Below are 19,905 nucleotides of genomic sequence, written 5' to 3' on the forward strand. Positions count from 1 at the left end.
ATACCATTGTTCAAAATTGATTCTAACGACAGCTACTTCTTTTAGATTCATTGTTTGGCTCAAGCTGGAAGATGGTAAAAGCTCACCAATGCTTTTCTTTTGGTATTCCAAAGCTACCCTATATAGAGGGGGGAAGGGTTACTATGCAATGTCTTACAGTTGCAGAGTCAGATCACAAGTTTAATATGGCCTGAATCTAAATCTCTCTTATTGCTAATATTTGTTGCTTATCTCAACTGTTAATGCTTTCCAGGAGGTGTTGCCAGTCTTGTAAGCAATAAGTTTTTCTCATAAGTAAAATAATACACACCTATAAATTCTTTATACTTTAATATTAAAGACAAATATATGCAATATAATATTTTATAGCATTCAAATCAGTAACAAGATGTTTAGAATTGCAGTATGATTAAGTTAACAAATTGCACCAGGTGATGTATACAAAGTTTATTAATACTAGTAAAAAATATGGTGACTCAACAACAAAAAAGGCAAACGTAAGGTGAAGTGGCCATGCCACCCTCTTTCCATTATTATTCCCAATATGGAACCACAAAAGCATGAAGAGAGACCAAACTCACTGAAGACCAATAAGTAGGCAACATACATTAAATATTTAGCATGTGCAGAGCCACAAATGGGAATCAGAGTTACAGACATTAGAAAATGCTCCCCTTACAACAAAAATGGTAGTGCATGCCAGCCTCCGTTAAAGAAAGCTTGAAATCAAAGTCTGTACCAGAAATGGACTTCATATTATCGTTATATGAAGTCAACATCAATTTAGAATACTTTAAAAATGCTTCTGTTGGTTGTGCTGTGAAGCCAAGTCCTTTGTGTAGAATGATGTGTTCCCTATCCTGTTTTATTCTACTTCAAGAACATCTTGAAAGACACAGACTTACAGATGCCCACAGACACATAAATGTAAACATATTATCCAGTTTAGTGTTTAAACCTTTGATATATATTTTGGATATAAATATCCTTCAGCATTTTTACAAGGTATAATCCTGGCAGTTAGAGTCACTTTTCTTATGCCGTGGGGAAACTGCTGTCTTTGTAGGTGATGGTGAAGCTGCCCCAGATGTTTCAGAAGCTCCTTCCACAATACTTGGTGAAGACACCAGATGAGGTGCTTTCTTCCTCCCCAGGAATCCTCCTCCTTCAAACCCACTTTTCTTTTTATTGTCTGCTTTGGCTTCGTTTTCTTCATCAGTTCCTCGTTTCTTCAACTCCAATACATTTTCGGGCACTTTCTGACCATCACTTGCCCCATCTGCTGCTCTGGTAGCTCTTATCTCAAGTGCTGCTATTGAAGCCCTTTTGTCAGTTATGTTTTCACCTGTCCTCTTCACTTCTGTCTGTACAGGACTCTGGTTGCCATTCTGAAGAATACCTCTGTCTGCCATAGTTTTGTTCAAATTAAAAGCCTGGATCTCTCTGTAGCTGTGAAAACTCTCTGTCCGCCGTGCCCTGGCTAATAAAGGGCTCTCCCTATATGGCCGTATGGAACCATATGTAGTGGTTTCGTGGATCATTTCACGGTGTTGCAACTGGAGGCTGAAAATATTTTATATGCATGAGTAAGAGCACCAGTATTACTGAACACAGTCACACTGAACAGATACCACAAGCAAGAAACAAGGTATTCTCCTTTTCGAGCATCTATGGTGCTGTTGCTTGTGATGTTACCAGAGCTATTCCACACAAAGATAGTGGAATTTAATGTTAATGGGGGAAAGTATCTGATCTTTCTGGGAGGCACTTATTTTGCATATTTAACAAAAATGAAACTTGTAACCTTTTGATAGTTTGCAGCTGACTGTACCAAAGGAGACTTCTCTGGCTGATATCTACATTATTAGTCACATTGAAGAGTAGATCCAGTAAAAATCAATGAATCTGAGTATGCCTCATGTTGGCTATCACTTTCTGTAACATGCAATTCTAACAGGGAACCACCATGTCTAAAAAAAATCCAAGTCTCAAAATGTTTAAAGTACTGAATGAAGATTTGGATTACAATTTACCAGCCAGTACAAACATGCACATGTGGCAAGGACATACCTAGAGCTGGATTCGCGCAGACGGCTTTGCTGCATCACTGAAGTGGCTGGGCTGATATTGGGAGTCGCACAGCGAGATGTGCTCAGGTCACACTGATCCAGAAGCTTAAGCAGTTCTTCTTCTGTAGGACCACCCACATCTTTTAAGAGAAAAAACACAGACCAGACACACATGCATTTAAACGGCCATACTCTGCCCACACTGCATAGCCCATCCAGATCAGCACCCTGTCCCGTTTGAGCCAAATACTGAAGTAGAACCCTGCCATTTTTAAGCACGCTGTCCCTAGCTATCCAGCCTTGCTGATCTACTGCAATTCACCCGGAGATCCACCAATAAATCCTCAATCTACCTTCTTCCCACCTCTGCTTTAAGCAATAGGTTGGAACTGCAGTATAGGAAGAATACAACATCCTACTGGATAGCTACTAAATCTGGCTTCTTTCATTAATAGAAAAATTGGATTATTGCACATCAAGGCAGATACCTTTTTCTTCGCTCTTATTAACCATATCCATAGCAGTGGTGAGGTCCCACATCTGAATACTGCCATTCACGTGCCCCGTGAAAAGGTAGCGCCGTGGTCTTGAGCCCATCCGACTGGATCCCTCACATTCTCGTACAGTGAAGGATGAAATGGTAGTACAGTCAACAGCCTGAATTTCACATATCCTGCATTAGAAATTGCACAAGGGCACATTAAGTCAACCAATCTGCAAAAACAAGGGGCATTTTCATTTTTAGGTAAAAGCTTAGAGATTACTAGTAAACCAAAAATTGTAACAGAAGTGTTATTACCTGACGAAGAAATCCTTAAACACCAAGACGACAGTATCTTCTAAAATTTATTTAAAGAGTGCACTCAAAATAGGACACTTCTGTTACTGCATAATACACCATAGATATTCTCTGCCTTTCAGTTATCCAAATATCCAATCTGACGTGCAAGCTAAGAATCAGCAATGCAGCCCTGTGACAGTTATGGAAGAGGGAAGAACCTCAGGGCGCTCATGAGATGTGGTCTGCCAAAGCCAGCAACTGGCACTGATGTGCTTGTAGGGTTTTAGACTGTGGCCATACTATACCATAATATCATCATGCATATGTTAAAGAATGTTCTAGAAAATGCTTTGCTCCATACTGATGCAGAATAAAAACTCAACTGTTTCCATCCCATAAATAGCTACGTAAATGCCAAGAGTCAGAATCCTTGCAGTGCCTTGCTAGTGGTAAATCACAAATTGTCAACTTGCATATTATGCCGTATCAAGAGGGCCACAATTCCTCCCCAAATTTAGTGGGAAATTCAGTGGTAGTCACAAGGTTCTCCTGGAAGCATTTGTTCTATGAAATGTTCTATAAACTGGTATATGCTTTTTTGAAAATTCTGCATAAGTAATTCCAAGAGAAACCTGTGACTACAACTTCTGCTTAGCAATTGAGAACCCATCTCTTTTTAGCGAAGATGGCAGAGTAGATGTTCCCAAAGCAGTTCAAGAGCAAACGCAAAAGAAAATCTGGAACATCTGAATACACCCAATGCAAACTGCTGCCATGGGAAGCAATAACCAACACAATTATTTCTGAGACAAAATGGGTATACATGAATGCAGGTTTAATTAACATGTAGAAGGCATAGGTTGATTAGACTATGCCTGCAGTAATCAAAAGAGAAGGAGGAGAACAGAAAGAGGTCAAAGTTGAACAAGCTTTGAGTTATTATGTTAAGATTTACCCTAGTACAACACCAATTTTAATAAACGTGTGGCAGTTTCTTCCTGTGCAAGAAGAGAACATTAAATCATAGTGATTTATAACATTTATTGGGATGATAATTTGGCCTCCAACCATATTACAGGCTTCTAATGCTATTTGCTTAAAAACAAACAAGCTGTCAAAGGGATAATCTAGGTGCACAGAAAATGTACTCTTGATTAATTTCTCTAACAGTTGCTTATGATTGTACGTAATGAACTTTGATGCAAAGAAGATTGATTCCCTTAAAGAGTTTTATTCATTACAAGATTAAGCAATAAGAAACGATAGGCCATGTGTTAAAGATACTGTGTGTCGGTGAATCACTATTAGTGGCCTTGGTTGTACTAGCAGTTTCAATTTTAGAACAGTGCTATTTCCTTTAACTAGTATCCAGGGCTTTCAAAAACACTTTAGCTGCTGTTTCCACGTCTTTGGATTTCATTTACTTTTAAATGGCCAAGCAACATATCATATTATTTTATGAAAGGTAGCAATACACACTAGCATATGGGAGGAACAGAAGAGAGCTCTAAAATAAGAGATATAATTAAATGCCCATTAAAAAAGTGGAAGTTAAATGCAAACCTGCCTGCAGGTAAACTATGGTTGTAAAATACAAATTTTACTATTATGAGTAAAGCCAAGACCCAAATTGATTCTTTGTCCTTCTATATCCTTGTGCCCAGATTTTCAAATACTTATCAATGTTTACTTCTTGAAACATTCCTGTAACTGAGTAAATTCATTTTAGAGGTAGGTTGGACATGCAGAATCATAGCCCTCTGCTGCAAAAGTAGGATACCATGACACCCACTCATTTTTTCTGCTCATTGCCAAGGATCTAATAGCTGAAAAATAGACGCAGAATAAAGACGACATTTAGCAAATGATATGCAGGATCCAGAGGCAATAAACAGCTTTGAGTCCTAATCCTTGTGACACAGTATTAAAGCGACACAAACTTGCTTTCATACAGGGCTGGTCTTGACCTTGTGGAGAGAAACTGGTGCATGCATTTTGTGGACGTTCTCTTTACCATTTCAAGGGGGGGGGGGTGGAGAGAAGAGTTTGAACAGCTTTTGTTAGGGCAGGAATTTTTATACTGTATTTCATTCCTGCCACTGTTTGCCCGAAATCAGCACAGCACTAAGCCCCCCAATTATGGACTCATCTTCTCAAATGAATTCTTTGCTGAGAGTGTAGAACAGGTGTAGGAAATGTTTGGCAAAGTTACAGGGAACCAGACAGAGGGCCTTCTCAGTAGTGGCGCCCTCCCTGTGGAACAGCCTCCCTTCAGATGTCAAGGAAATAAACAACTATCTGGCTTTTAGAAGACACCTGAAAGCAGCCCTGTTTACGGAAGTTTTTAATGTTTGGTATTTTATTATGTTTTATATATTCTGTTAGCCACTCATAGTGGCTGGGGCAACTCAGCCAGATGGGCAGGGTGTAAATCATACAATTATTAATTATTATTATCATTATTAGCCTTCCAGATGTTGCTGCACTCCCATCATACCTGGCCATGGCCCATGTTTGCTGGGGCTGATGGGAGTTGTAGCTCTCCAGAGGCCACTGAACTATAAATTTCCACACCTGGTGTAGAACAATTATTCTAGTGATAATTTTAAACACGATGTGCAGAATGGAACCTGCCTTCCCTCCTAGCCAACAGGATTACCAGAGAGTCATCATGGCACAAACATGAAGGTATTCTGTGACTCCATTATGCGTTCGGTCTTGGGTACAACAGTTCTGCTGGCCTTTTCATTTTCTTTCAGTATCCCCTGCGCCAAGAAAATGTGAGGCAGCAGTGGAAAAAGTATAATGTATGTTGTCCACAAAGTGGAAAGAGATAATGGAAGCAAAATTTGAGAAGAGTGGGATACAAAGCAAATTAGTTTACTGTACTTGCTATTTTGACAATCTAACACTGATTGTTGTGCCAGAGCTAATCGTGGAAACTTAACCAGAGAATCCTAAAAAAGGTAATTTGTTTGGAACATTAACAATGAACAGAATTATTATGCTCTTAGGTGGTACAGTAGCGAACACCATTTTGTAAACAATGGGATTTTATAATCATTGCAGTTAAAATTCTTGACATAATCTTACCACAGTAAACTTCTTGAGCAAATCTTAACACAGTAAAAACAAACAGAACTTCTTGTTAATCACTAGGCTACAAATTTACAAATAATCTTGACCTTCACTTTAATACCCAGCTGCACAATAATTTTGTTGCTTACCTTTTTCCAGTAGAAGAGAGCCTCACAAATAGTTTGTTAGTGATGGGAACAACTTTTTGGATAAACACCTGTTGGTCATCACGCTCACCAAATGGTCCTGTAATTGGAAAGCAAAGATGATTTCTCCCCCTCAATTCAAGGCCCTTGAACATTTTTGAAATATATATAGGTAAAGGTAAAGGGACCCCTAACCATTAAGTCCAGTTGTGGCCCACTCTGGGGTTGCGCGCTCATCTTGCTTTATTGGCCAAGGGAGCCAGCGTACAGCTTCCGGGTCCTGTGGCCAGCATGACCAAGCCACTTCTGGCGAACCAGAGCAGCGCACGGAAACGCCGTTTACCTTCCCACTGGAAGGGTCCCTATTTATCTACTTGCACTCTGATGTGCTTTTGAACTGCTAGGTTGGCAAGAGCAGGGACCGAGCAACGGGAGCTCACCCTGTCGCGGGGATTCGAACCGCAGTCCTTCTGATTGGCAAGTCCTAGGCTCTGTGGTTTAACCCACAGCACCACAGTAAATATTAGATAAACACCCATTGAATTCTATGTACTAGTTTCCAATTTTTCTGTGAAAGTTTTCAAAAAGCTGTCCAAAATGTTTAACAATGCACCTATATCACTACTGCAATGTGGCCCATAACAATCCCTCACTCAATACTGTTCATAGATCGTCAATACTGTTCCTTTCCCCTTAAGGAAGTCTCAAAATCATCACCCTGTTTTTTATGGATTAAACTATTGTTAGTAGTCACCAGTTACTAGTCATTTTCTCTCTGCATTAGCTGCATACTCAGAAACATGTTTGCCAAGAGAGGGTCATAGGGCTGAGAAAGAGAGAAACTGGTAGTCCCTCCCCCACTTTTTATAATCTTAATTTCATTTTATATTTCATATTACCCTAAGTAATATCACAAAACTACAGAGGTTGGCCATTTGCTACCAAGCCAAGTTCAAGGTTAGTGTGGAGAGCCCTTAACTGCTTGGGTCCAGCTTACCCTCTAGATACCCACTCAACTGTTTGTTTGCAGAACTCTCACTGTCACAAGTGCCACGTAATACCCCTTCTGCACTTTTAAGAAACTGAAATTTTTGTGTGGCAGCATCTACACTTTGGAAATCCCAACTCCCTGCTTCATATTCTTTTTTGGTGCATGCTTAAAACATTTTTGTTTAGGCAGCCTATCCAGCCATGTAGAATTTATATATGCTTTATCTCTCTTTAGCTACTGCTAATTTTAATTATCTTTTGAATGCTTTTAAATACCCGTTTTTAACTATTTTAAATCTGGAACTTTAATGTTTTAGTTTATACTTCTGTAAATTGCTTGGGAGGTTGGTTTTTTTGTTTTGTTTTTTTACAATCAAGTGCTATATAAATTATTCAATGACTGAGAAGTGAATCCCTGGACCACCTTCCTGCCTTCTAGTCCAAGGCAGCTACTTCTTTCACCACAGGCCATTTAACATATCCCCTCCTCTTGTCATTTCCCATATCCTCTTCTCTCTTGAACACTGCAAGATAGAAATGTTCCATTCAAAGTCTCAAAGAACAGATTAGCTACCCGGCTGCTATGCTCAGAATGCTTTATCTACCTATATCATTTCCAGAAGAGTAACTGCCATGGCTCTCGGTCTCTTCCAAGGACAAAATTTTGAATGATGCCAAGGGAGTCGATCCTGGCTGTGTTGAAATCATTCCTCTGAAACGTGTCACTGTCCAGGTCCGAACATGATTGTTATCTGCACAAACTAGAAAAAGTACAAGAAAAAAGGTTCACAAAATGATACAGCTATCATTCTAAACCTCAACCAAAGTCAAAACCTCACAATATTTTTATGTTACTAATCTCCATTCTGGTAGCCTCAATGAAACTTTGTAAGAATTGGTTTGTATTTTGAGTGCCTTCCAAATGCCTAAACTGGGGGTGCTTGTGGGTCCCTTTGTCCTATAGGCATAGATTCAGGTAGGTAGCCGTGTTGGTCTGACACAGTCGAAATAAATAAATAAATTAAAAAACTGTCCAGTTGCACCTTAGAGATCAACTAAGTTTGTTCTGGGTAAAAGCTTTTGTGTGCATGCACACTTCTTCAGCTTATACCCAGAACAAACTTAGTTGGTCTCTAAGATGCTACTGGAAATTTTTTTAATTCCTATAGGCATAGTCTGCTTAAGTCTTGCAGGAAGCACCAAGCACACTAAGATGGAGCTACAGTGCATCACTGTGTGCTAATAGTGCACCATACCCCTCATCTCTCTCAGAAAGACACACTCACACACACAACCTGGGAGGAGTCTGTGAAGGAAACGATATATTGCCCAGTGACTGCCAACTCCCATCCAGCTACGGATATTTGCGTTTGAGCCTCACCTCACCATATCACCACTGCTATCTTTACTTTCTTCTATAAATTGCACTCATGACCTCTTAATCTCACTGGGCTTTCACACTCAGTATGAACAGGAGATGCAAGTGGGGAAGTGGCTTTTATCCATTCTCTTTTTAGCTTCAGAAGTATAAAGAAATGAATACAAATTAAATAGGAAATGGCAGGAGATCCCATTTCTTCCAACATGATTACCTGACACCAAATGTTTCTCCGACAGCATGATCTTTGTAACAGGGCTTCGATGAACTGTGAAAGTCTGAAAGAGTTGAGGGCCTGATCCAACCGTTTCTGGGTGTTGCACAATCACACGCACTGCTCCTGAACTTGTGCCGTATGCAATCTCAATCCAATTACCACTTACACCTACGGAAAACAAAACACCAATACAAAACTGCACTTGCTTCCAAAATGGAATAGGGACTCAAAGCTGCCTAGGAATTCTGCATAAACCAATGAGAGGCTTGTACACAGCTTCAATGCTTTTTAGAGATGTGCCCCATTTACACGCTAATATTTGCCTCTTACTATTCAGTAACAACTCAGCATTAATTACTGCAAATTTCTTTCCCCCCTCCATCCCCAAGACATCATGAAAGTTGGCAAGCAATGTTGGCAAGGTATGAACAAAAAATGAAAATTGAAAGAAAAGTTTGGAATTGTGCAGCAAACAACCTTCTTGCATTACTAAGGCATCTTCCAGAATATGACACCTCTAGTCCTAGAACGGTTTAAACAAATTACGCACAGCAATAAACCTGGATTTTTATCCAGTGTAAATTGAGAAAGGACAGGCATGCAATCCTGTTTTCTAATGAACATGCTGCATAATTTTTTTTTCACATTCTCACTAAGAAGATATTCTTAGGCAATGCTTGACAGTGGCACCAAGGAAGCCTCCACTTCCCCAATACTCACCCTGCAAAAATTATTATTTCAAAACTGCATTGTAGAAGACAACCATTTTTAAATAGGAATGACAGGGGCCCTAAAGGTTTGGCTGCTTGGTTTCAATGATAAAGTGGATAATGTGCTTCACCTATAAAGAAATACTGTTAAATAATTCAGCAACTGATGTAACATTTATGCCATTCAGAAACACAATACTTGGTCTCTCTTCACAAGGTGTGGCCATGACTGCACTAGGAAATGGCAGGTGTGAGATTTCTAGCTGCACAAACTTATGCTTGAATGTGCATAATGTGCTCACGTGTCATCTATATACGGACAAAGGAAAAAATAATGCCTCTCAATTTTGTGTTCTTTAACATATAAATAAAAAAATACCAAAATCCACAAACATCTTCCGGTTGAACATATCATTTGGTATGTTCCCTTGCAATAGGACAAATTTAAAATGGAACATTAAATTATTTTTTTTACAAAAGGATGCATTGAGAAGGTCATAATAATGCTCCCATACAGTATCAAACATTTATAATTAAAGGGTATTAAAGGTGAAGATGGTACACACTTGTTTTGGGTGTGAGGTAAACACTAAGTGCTGTTATGGCATCATTGGAAGGGTCATGGTAAAGTTCTGTCACCAGAAGATCATTATCCTTCATTCGTAGTGGAAATTTCTGCATATCTGTAAAATAAAAATTTAAAAACACACATTTATTCACCTATTTATAAATTACCCATCATCAAAATATATTGGGGCACTGAACATTAGGTATAATAGTCATCTTAAGGTAGCAAATAAAAGAAATTCAGATAGTAAGTGTTGCTAATTTTGAATGGGAGAAATTTCATAGTCTTACCAATGTAATATATGGAGCCATTGTTGCAGCCCAGCAGTAAGAATGACCCAGCAGTATCATAACTGGTGATGGGAACAACATCTTGAACCTAAGATAAATAAAATGCAAGTAATTTAAAAATGCAAGTATTTAAAATTACATTTTTTTCATCAGAATGTATCCAGTATTTCACTAGAGCCAATGCAATATGGACCTATGCCGTCTGCCAGTGTACTACAATTTCCCTTTTAAAAAGTGAATATAATTTTATTAGAGTTTAATTGGAGCTATTCAAAGAATGTTAAAATTTACATAATATAAGGCAACTTCCTAAAAGTTTATGAATCTGTGAAAGAACCCCATTGCCACATCTTGAAAGTAGCTTCTCTAACCATTTTTCAGATGTCGTAACCACAGGAAGGTTGTTTCTCAAGAGCATTACAGCCCATGAAAATTAAAACAAAAATAGTATTTTGTTGATACTTCTTTGAGAATGTTCCCCTTCTGTCTGAATAATCAAACATGTAAAGTGAAGAGTTTTCAGGAACCAGCTTCCAAATAACCTGCAAGTCCACTTTTGCCTTCAAATGTTCCCACCAAATAGCAATTCCAGTAAGTGCAATTCACCGCGTTGTTTAGCAAGTAACTGATTTGCTCAAGAGCAATAATGATCAGCAAGTTTGTTATCAGTTCCATCCAGATTTCTCTTGCTGTTCCAAGTTAAAATGCCTTTCTTAAGAAAAGACAAACTATCTTCCATCTCTGTGCTTCTAAATGCTGCCCACGTTTGGGGAGGAGCATACATGTCCTGCGCCCATTAGATGGAACACTTGATAGACAAATCTACAGAAAGCAAGCAGCAGTTTTAAGAAACAGAACTCATTCTTAACAAGAAAACTGCAACAGTATTAATAGTAAAACAAAAACAACTTGAGAGCCTGTCAGCCTGTCACAGCTGATGCATGCTGCCTCTGCCATATTCTCTAGTTCTCATTTCCATTTCAGTTCCCATCTCAGCCCCCCGAGAAGAGGTTTTTCAGAGGATGGAATTCACGGTGGGAAGGAGGGCACAGGGAACTCCCTTTAGATGAGTGCTCTAGCACAAGAGAAGTTTGGGTGCAACCCACTGTGTCTGTTTAGCAGCTTGTAATGATTAAAAAAAAGAAAATACAAACAATATTTATACTCAGTTTTTCTCTAAAAAAAGAGATATCCAGAGAACCCACAATGCATAACATAGCAACATACAAGTCACTTATTGAGCCCCGAGAACATAGGCAAGGTGCCTTTGGATGTCCATCTCGCCACTTGCTCTCTTAAACCTTGTCCAGTCTGCTTTGTTTATACAGTTTGGGGGGGGGGAGCTGACCACATGAATCCAGGGGGAGGTTATCCTTGGATAAGAAGCCCGTCAATCTCCAGAGCCATGAAGGTGCTGCCTTACATATAATGGCCAAAAAAATCTGGACCAGGTTGCATCAAAGACTGCTTTGCCCTCCATTGCACAGCAAGGGTAATAAGATCTACAAATGTAACCCAACAGCTCTATTCATTCCCACTATGCCATTACATTCGCAAGAGACAAAGACACACCATTTCTTACCAGAAAAATATTCACACAACTTCAGCAAGCTTCCAAGGAGGGGTGTACATAATGTGAAGAGGACATGTGTGATCAGTATAGCTATAAAGCAGACACTGCCTATTAACTCCTAAAGTAACACCTAAAACATAGATCACCTTCTTGCAGATTAGGCAGAGACTCAAGAGTTTTTAAGCAGGTACTGACAGAGCTTTTAAAGTGGTTTTAGCTATTTGTGTTAGATTCAAATCCAGTAGGTCAGTTTTCAATACGTAACAAGATTATTATGTTATATCACTTGGCTTTCTGCATTCTTGCAGTGTTAGTCATTGGCATGACTGTCACTTAGGGGTAAAATCAGGATTTATTCAACCAGTACTGTGGCAGCCACGGGAGTCAGCCTTAGGTCACTTCTGCCTCTCGAGATTTGCAAGGCAGCCTCTTGGATTTCATTACAGTGTCTTTACATTGTGCCACAGAAACATTCATCTGGCTGTGTTACAAGGTTTGTTTCCTGCATGAATGCCCAGCTCTTCCCTCAGTCTTGTCTGGAATCCAAAAATCTCTATTCTCATTGTCAGAATGCATAATATATAAAAATCACAGGGCATTTGAGAATAGAAATACAAAACAGATATCTTTGAGGCATGATGTGCAGTGCAATCAGTTCGAGAGCTTTTGAGGGTCCTCAAGATTAACATGCAACTTGTTTGTCTTTGATGTAGTCTGACTTACAAGTAAATGCAATAATAAATTGTAATGAATGATAATAAAAGAGAATCCTTAAGAATAGGTAATGATAAACTTTACAAACTAGTACCCTCAGAATTTATTTTGTTTTTACATTTTCATAAAACATGTCATATTAAGCATTTCTGTTTAACATACCTGCCAGTGTTGAGTCACGGCATTCCATACTCCAACTTTTCCTGTATGACTAGTAGCCACCAACTGGTTCCCAATGAAGAAGAGAGCATCCACAGGAACTCCAAGACTAAATACTCCTATTAGAAGAAGAAAAACAACCACCAAAGAAAGTGTGCATTAAGTTTGCTTCCAGAACAAATACGATCAAGCAACATAAAGGGGGGGGGGAATCAAAATGCAATGTGAGCATTACAATGCTGCTTTAAGAAAGTTAGAGAGCTTTTTTTTAATCAGCTAAGAAGGCAATAAATACATTATATTCTGCTGTAACAATATTCTATCCAGCTGCTGGTTGGTTAATGGAAGATTCAGCAACATAACCTGCTGTGACTGGGTACAGTCTCTCTACACATTTACTTCGTGAGACCCAACAAATGCCTCAATATGTACTGAGGTTACAAGTGGCAGAAGGAACAGCAGGTTGCACGGTCATGCTTGTCGTACGGCTAATACGAATGTACAGTGTTTAAATAGTCAGAATACATCAAGACTGAAGAGATCTTGTACTTTTCCAAGTTTATTTTCTTGGGTGGGGGTGACTTGACAGAATGTTTGTCAGTTGTAGCCATCAGATCAGATTTAATAAGATTAGTATTGGAGACTGCAGCAAAAGAGTTTAGCATGTTGCCAGATTAAGTGACTTCGCAGTATAGTTTCTAATGGTAATTTTAAAGAGTTGTTTAAACCTGCAGTAGAACCATGCAATTATATGAACATTTTTAAGTATAAAAAGCTCTACAGACACCCTTTGAAGACCCTTCAGAATTCCAGACTTTACAAGGGTAAACTGTGATACCAAAATGGTGTTTTGAAGAGGACAGTAGCTGCTGTTTTCAGATAGCAGTCAAGAAGCCTGGTGCATAAAGTGACTTAATTACAATGCCAAATAATTTTTCAGGACATATGATCATCTCTGATACTGACTATATTTAACAGCAGGGCGCATAAAAGCAGGCAATAATAAAAAGGAGAGAAAGAACTAGAATTGATTACTCTGGAGAAGGATGAGGTTCAGGGAAATCAAGGAAGACAGCATGAATAGTCTGAAGGAATTTAAAGTGTCACTCCTGCTTAGGCTCAACAATCCTGACGGCCGTCCACAGGGAAGACGACGGCATAAGTAATGACAGGTTCTTGTCTTAAGGGGCCCTCTCAGTAAAATATTGCTTATAGCAGCAATCCAGTAGTGGTATCTTATGTAAGTAATATTGAAGGGAAAACAGCCTCTGGGAGAGCTCTATCATGGAGATGCCAGCCCTTGCAATTTTCCATAGATGGTGTTGTCAGCTTCTGAAGAGTGTTTGTAACAACAAATTGTTTCTTTTACAGGACATGAACAAAGCACTACTTCTCTATCCCAAGGCAGGGCTGCTAACATTAGGCTCTGCAAGATAAATGGGCCTATAAAGTTCTCTGAAAGAGAAGAGTTTTGCTTATTAAATGAACTGAAAGCTGTTTGGGATGTATTAATTTCAGAACATTTATAACTTTTAGAGCATGCTACATAATGTAATGACTCTAATGAAGCCGGATTGTTCATTTTCCATTTAAACGCTTAACTTAAAAGTTAAAATTCATTAACACTACTTGAAAAGCCCGATTTAGATTTTGTTAAATGCAGAGGGGAAAGCTTGAAGGGGCTTTTCTTTGTCAAATGTGTTCTTGACTCTGATGCAACAGAACGTTGAAGAAGAGTTGGAAGTAACATTAAAAGCTGAAGTATAATTCACTCCCGTTTTCTCAGTACTACTTTCTTTTCCCACTGGTTAACACTGGTATGAGTTTACTATGCAATCTCAAGGATCCCAGCTATAATCCAAACCCATGCATGCGTGTAGGCCACCTCTCCTTCCTTTGACTGGATGTACTGCCATTCCTTTTGGCTAAGAATATGATTTACACAGGAAACACAATAATAAATGGGCATGTAAGAATGGGTAAGAAGAAAGTAGCGACAGAAAATAATTTCTCTTTCAGTGCTCTATTCTACCTGGCAGGAAAAAGGGAGTGGGGGGAGAGATCACTACAAGCCCGTCTAAATCAAGCTACCAAACAGCACAGCAGATCCCAAGTTCAAGCCCCTTCCATACTTTTATCTGCTACCAGCATGGATGGAGCATAGTTTCTACCATAATAAACATCTGGGACAATGACAAAAGTGTATTGTGCTCTTATACAATTTCTTAAGTAAATATTGTTGTTGTTTTACTGTATTATTATTTTACTTCTTCAAACTTTGTCAGCCACATGATTACTGCATATTGAAGGACACTCTAAACATCTGATGAATAAATTTAATAATCTCCATAATGCCAATGTGCAGACACAATAGACAAACAGAATTGAATATTCACACGTTGTCCACATCATTTCCCCCACTAAAATACTGATTTCCTCAGGGGGCTTAATTACTTGAGGGCAGAAAACAAACCTACTCTGCTGAGTACCTCTCTAATCATACAACTTATTTTGGAAAAATGCATGAAGATACTACATCTATGCTGGCAAGTAGATTAAATCTATGGTGACAGCTCTTCGTGGCTAGAGGAAACAGTCTGTCATTATCATTACCCTATTACTTAAATGTTACTTTTGGAACTCAAAAGATTCCTTGTATCTTTCTCTCTGCCCCTGCTCAAAAAGGCCACTGCTGATGTTTAGAAGCAAGTATGTATTTTAATAAGTAAGTCAAGCTATCAATCAGATCTGCAGAGTGAAGTATTTGGCTTCTCTAAAAGCCCTTTTCATGTTTATGTACCTTCTGGTAACATGAAGCCCTTGGCTCTAAAGCTGTCTGGTGCTCAGTGCTGACTATCTCGACTAATTTCTGCTCAAAAGATTATTAGTAGCAAAGCATTGCCCAAATTGTGTTTTTTGAAGGTTATCAGAAGGAGACCTTGAGAAACATGGCTTTTAGTAAGAACAAGACAAGCTGGCAGTCATTCCAAACTGTCATCTCTAATTCCCACATTCAGGTTCACCATGCAGAGCTGAAATAAGTCAGTCAAAAATTAAATTACTTTCTACTTATTATCACAACAGGGCTTCAAGAACACTTCAATAAGTGACATATACCACTATGCACCCATTAAGCCAAGCACGGCTTTTAGATTTTATCTTATTTCCTATTAAGATACTGCTTTAGCGTATAAGTGATGGATAGAGAAGCAGCTATATGAAGAAATAAAATGTTGAATGTACAAAAGTTTACCTTTCATTCACTGTGGCCAAAAAGTTTGACAAGCAATTGCACAGCGTAATTGGAAAACAGTGAGCCAATATATATTATTAGGAACAGGAACGAGAGTGCACACTTGCCTATTTCACTGCCACTACCACCATCCTGAACACTCCATAAGATGATGCTGCTCTCAGATGCGACAGCAACCATTTTATCTTTGTCTCCATGTGGACCACCAACAACCTTTGCATTGAGAGCAACACGTTCAATAGTCCAGTCTAAATAGGGACTCGTGAACACTTGTTGCCATCCAGAGGATTCTTTGATTCTAAGAGAAAGATATACAAAAACGTATTTTTGCAAGCAGGTTTTCCAGGATATGCCAAAACTTCAATGAACAGTTATTCCAACTTGTCAAAAGGGAGCAGAAAAATTATTTGATGCATATCATATTTTTTTTAAATGCCTACAAACAGAGGAGAAATATAATGAAACTTACCTACAAGATAAGATCTAGATATATCCAATAAGGAACAGTGGATTATTATAAGTCACAGTCTGGATTTATCTAAACCACTATGTTTCAAAGGAAAGGAGTGAAACACACTTTGTCTAGTATTCTGAAAGGCAGACTCCTGGGACATCTTTCTCTTGCTAATTTCACATAATCAGCAGATTCCCAGCAATGGGGAGGGAGATGGGATGTATCATTATAAAGCATAATGGCACTTTCTAGGTGCTGTGTACAGATTCAAAATGGGATAGTCCATCCCTGCCTGTAAGCTTACAATCTAACAGAAGCAACACAAAAAGGATGGGTAGGGAAAGAAGAACAAGAAAGGCAAGCCCTAACTTTTAAAGTTCCACAATAGTTCTTATAATGAGCTCTTATAAAGGAGACAGTTGGGGGAGGGGAAAAGACCAATGGTATTTGGGTCTCTCAACCAAAACTGCTGCAGCCTGGTGGACTGGGATGTAATAAGGTTACTACATAATAACTATTCTGAATGAGACTGTCCTTGTAAGATGTAATCTGTTTGTCTGGAGCATGAAAATCATTCATAAAAAAATTAAGCTGGGACCATGTCTAGTATGGTATAAATGAGGGTATATTTCTATTCTTCTTTGTGCAGCTCAGAACAAAGCAGCTGCTCCATCTTTGCACAAGAGAAGAGTGGTTTCTTTCCTCGTGTGCACAGATACCTATGGAAAAATATGCAGGCTGATGGGTATTCATTCACTGTTGAACACTCAAATGCAAACTAGACAGAAATCAACAGTATAGTAGAAATGTTGTAACTAATCTATAGCGGTGGGAAACCTGCAGCCTTATTTGCAGCACCTCATTTGGCCCACAGCATAGTTTGGCCCAAAGCACATCCAACCCTCTGTTACGTAATGGCATAGGACATCAAGTGCAAGACAGGTAAACTCTAAGTGTACTTCTGATTCTTCCTGTCCAGTTGCTGGGCAACAGAAAGAGAGTCAAAATTCCAAAAGTGCTGAATTACAGCTGCAAAGGAAAACTCAGAAGTGCACAGACTCTTTTTTTGCAAGAACGTATTGAAGGTTGCAATTTGGGCTGCAGAAAGGAAGATCAAGAGCCACCTTAAGAGTGTGCTCCTGATTCATCTGTTGAATGTGGAAAGCCACCCGGATAAGAGTTCCCCACCCCCCTTATACTCTGAAGGACATAGGAAGCTACCTTATGGGGAGGGGGTGTGAAGTCTTATCAGTACTTCTCAGGTCTCTAAAATGTAGGGACAATCCTGGTAGTAGGGGCATGTCACATTAAACATAAAAAACCCAAACAACCCTACAGTTTACTGTGAACAAGTAGCATGCTCATGCACACTGCTGAAATCTCGAGCACTTTGCTTCTCCCTTGCTCCTGCCATGTTGCTGGGGGCAAGTCATAGTCTGCCTTGAAATTACATCCGAGACATGAACCAAGACAAGACCATAGGTTTCCTGAGAGGGAAGAGCGAAGTGCATGTGGTTTTAGCAATGTGAATAAGCATGCTACACACTAACCAGTTTATTTTAATTATGGTTTAAATACTACTTTCATGCTAACTATAAGCTTTAATCAAATGTAGCAACAGCCCATTCTGTTTTTTATCACATGGTGGCACTGTCTCACATCCCTAATTAAGGCACCATATCCTTAATGAATTTATACTGGAGCACTGACTCACAGAATCACATCTTGAAATGCCCTAACACAGACTACTCCACACAATTGAAATATTTTGCTAATGTCTTATGCACATAGTAATTCCTGAAGATCAGCTCTGGTCACAAATGACCTCCTGTGTACTCAATATAACGGGCTACATTATACTTTACCTGTTGAGTGAACGAATTACCTACATTTATTTTGAGTTCCCCAGAACAACTTTTCACAGAATATTTCTGGAACTGCAACTGTTAGAAGTATCAGATTTCAATCATGCCTTTTCCTTTTAAAATAAATGAAGAGGGGATTCCAATTATTTCCTGTTTGCTGCTTCTGTATATTTTAAAGGGAAGGAGCACATCTGAAACACGAATACAAATTTTGCAGTTGTGCATGTATGCCGGAATACAAGAATACTTGGGGAAAGTGGCCATAAGATTGATTCAAAATGTCTGCTCTGTGGACGATATCTAGTTCTGAAAGGGCAATCATAAGTTGAAGTCATAAAGCAGGGGTGGGGACCTCCAGCCCTCCAGATATTGTTGAACACTTTCCTAGCAGCATCAACAACATGGTCAATGGTCAGGAATTATGGAAATTATAGTCCAGCCACATCTGGAGGACCACAGATTTCCCATCCCTGTTACAAAGCTTCTTGTTCTTGCCTCAGTACTCCACACACTATTAACAAAAAATAAACAAAAACTTTGTTCCTTTTAATGAACGCATATCTCGTATTTTATGAAAACTTTGTCCTGTAGAGCACAATTACTGGAATATAGACTGAAACAGTGTTGCTCATTGCATCTTTACCTATAACAAACTGCAAAGTGAGCATATGCAGCTACAATCCAGTTGTGATGGCCAGCCACTATCAAAACTTTTCGTGGATCCACAGGAAACCCTTAAAGAAAAAAACACACACAGCAGAGGTTAAGTGAGGTTATTGAATTGATGCTCATGAGTCTTTTCTTCACCTATTTTGCCAGAGCAGTGAGTATTCTGAAATTCTGCAGCTGTAATAAAGCTGCTGATGCACATGATGTGCTGCATTTGGCATGGAAGAGTTAGCAGAGCAGAGCAAGCTCTGGGGAACTAAAGCAGAATACTATGGCTACTGTAAGCACACAAGCCCTTCTGCTCTCTTTCCAGAGGAAGAAGATTTACCCCAGAAGCAGACAGATGATCACCATTCAATACCTGGCCCTATACTACAACCTAGTTAATAGCATTCAATTATTATTTTTTAGCAGAGTACACAACCAAGTTGCAGCCTGCACGTAGTTATATCTCATTTATGATGCTTGCACTGCAGGGCTAGTCTTCACTCAAATCTGCAATTTGTCACAATTTTGAAGGATCAGCAAGAACTAATTTGGGCTTTTTTTTTTAGATACACTTGCAAATTATTTTTCCACAAATATTTTAAATGCATTAAAGAAATGAAGATAGTTTTGCTCACCTAGCCTGACTGTATCTTCTCCAGTACCAGCAAGTGAAGTCTGCATATTCCCTCCTCGGGCTTCACTTTCAGGACAGCTCTGAGGTGCTCTGACTTCAGCAGATGCTCCTGAAGAAGGGCTAATCTTACGACTTGGAATGCCTAAAGAAAATAAGAAATTTGTCAAATCTGGTTTTACTGGGCTTAGATAAAGGCTGCTACACCTTTGCTGGCAAGAGAAGGAAGCTCATGACAGTGGACTTTCCCATCCCCTTCCCCTGTCCCTCCAAAATGCACAAGGGGCTGCAACGGGAAGGAAAAACTTCTCAGATTAATCAGACAAAGTAGCTTGCACATTTCGAGCTCCATTTATCTGCAGTACCTCAACA

At 39.1% G+C, this 19,905-nt stretch overlaps 1 protein-coding gene across 2 annotated transcripts in view; it reads right to left on the minus strand.

Annotated features, from left to right (window-relative positions):
- Positions 1–313: 313 nt before the first annotated feature.
- The window catches only part of KCTD3 (potassium channel tetramerization domain containing 3), a 30,598-nt gene continuing 11,006 nt past the window's right edge, over positions 314–19,905 (minus strand). For both annotated transcript variants that reach the window (XM_081854637.1, XM_081854636.1), the window contains exons 7-18: positions 19,538–19,678; positions 18,889–18,979; positions 16,034–16,224; positions 12,677–12,792; positions 10,228–10,315; positions 9,936–10,052; positions 8,657–8,827; positions 7,670–7,825; positions 6,078–6,174; positions 2,558–2,742; positions 2,071–2,209; positions 314–1,563 (exon numbers count right to left, since the gene is read on the minus strand). In XM_081854637.1, the coding sequence (XP_081710763.1) occupies positions 999–1,563; positions 2,071–2,209; positions 2,558–2,742; positions 6,078–6,174; positions 7,670–7,825; positions 8,657–8,827; positions 9,936–10,052; positions 10,228–10,315; positions 12,677–12,792; positions 16,034–16,224; positions 18,889–18,979; positions 19,538–19,678 (2,057 nt within the window). In that variant the 3' untranslated portion in view covers positions 314–998. The remainder of the gene's footprint in view (positions 1,564–2,070; positions 2,210–2,557; positions 2,743–6,077; positions 6,175–7,669; positions 7,826–8,656; positions 8,828–9,935; positions 10,053–10,227; positions 10,316–12,676; positions 12,793–16,033; positions 16,225–18,888; positions 18,980–19,537; positions 19,679–19,905) is intronic.

This window comes from Podarcis erhardii (assembly GCF_964252035.2).
Source record: "Podarcis erhardii genome assembly, chromosome: 3".
Classification (NCBI taxonomy): domain Eukaryota; kingdom Metazoa; phylum Chordata; class Lepidosauria; order Squamata; family Lacertidae; genus Podarcis; species Podarcis erhardii.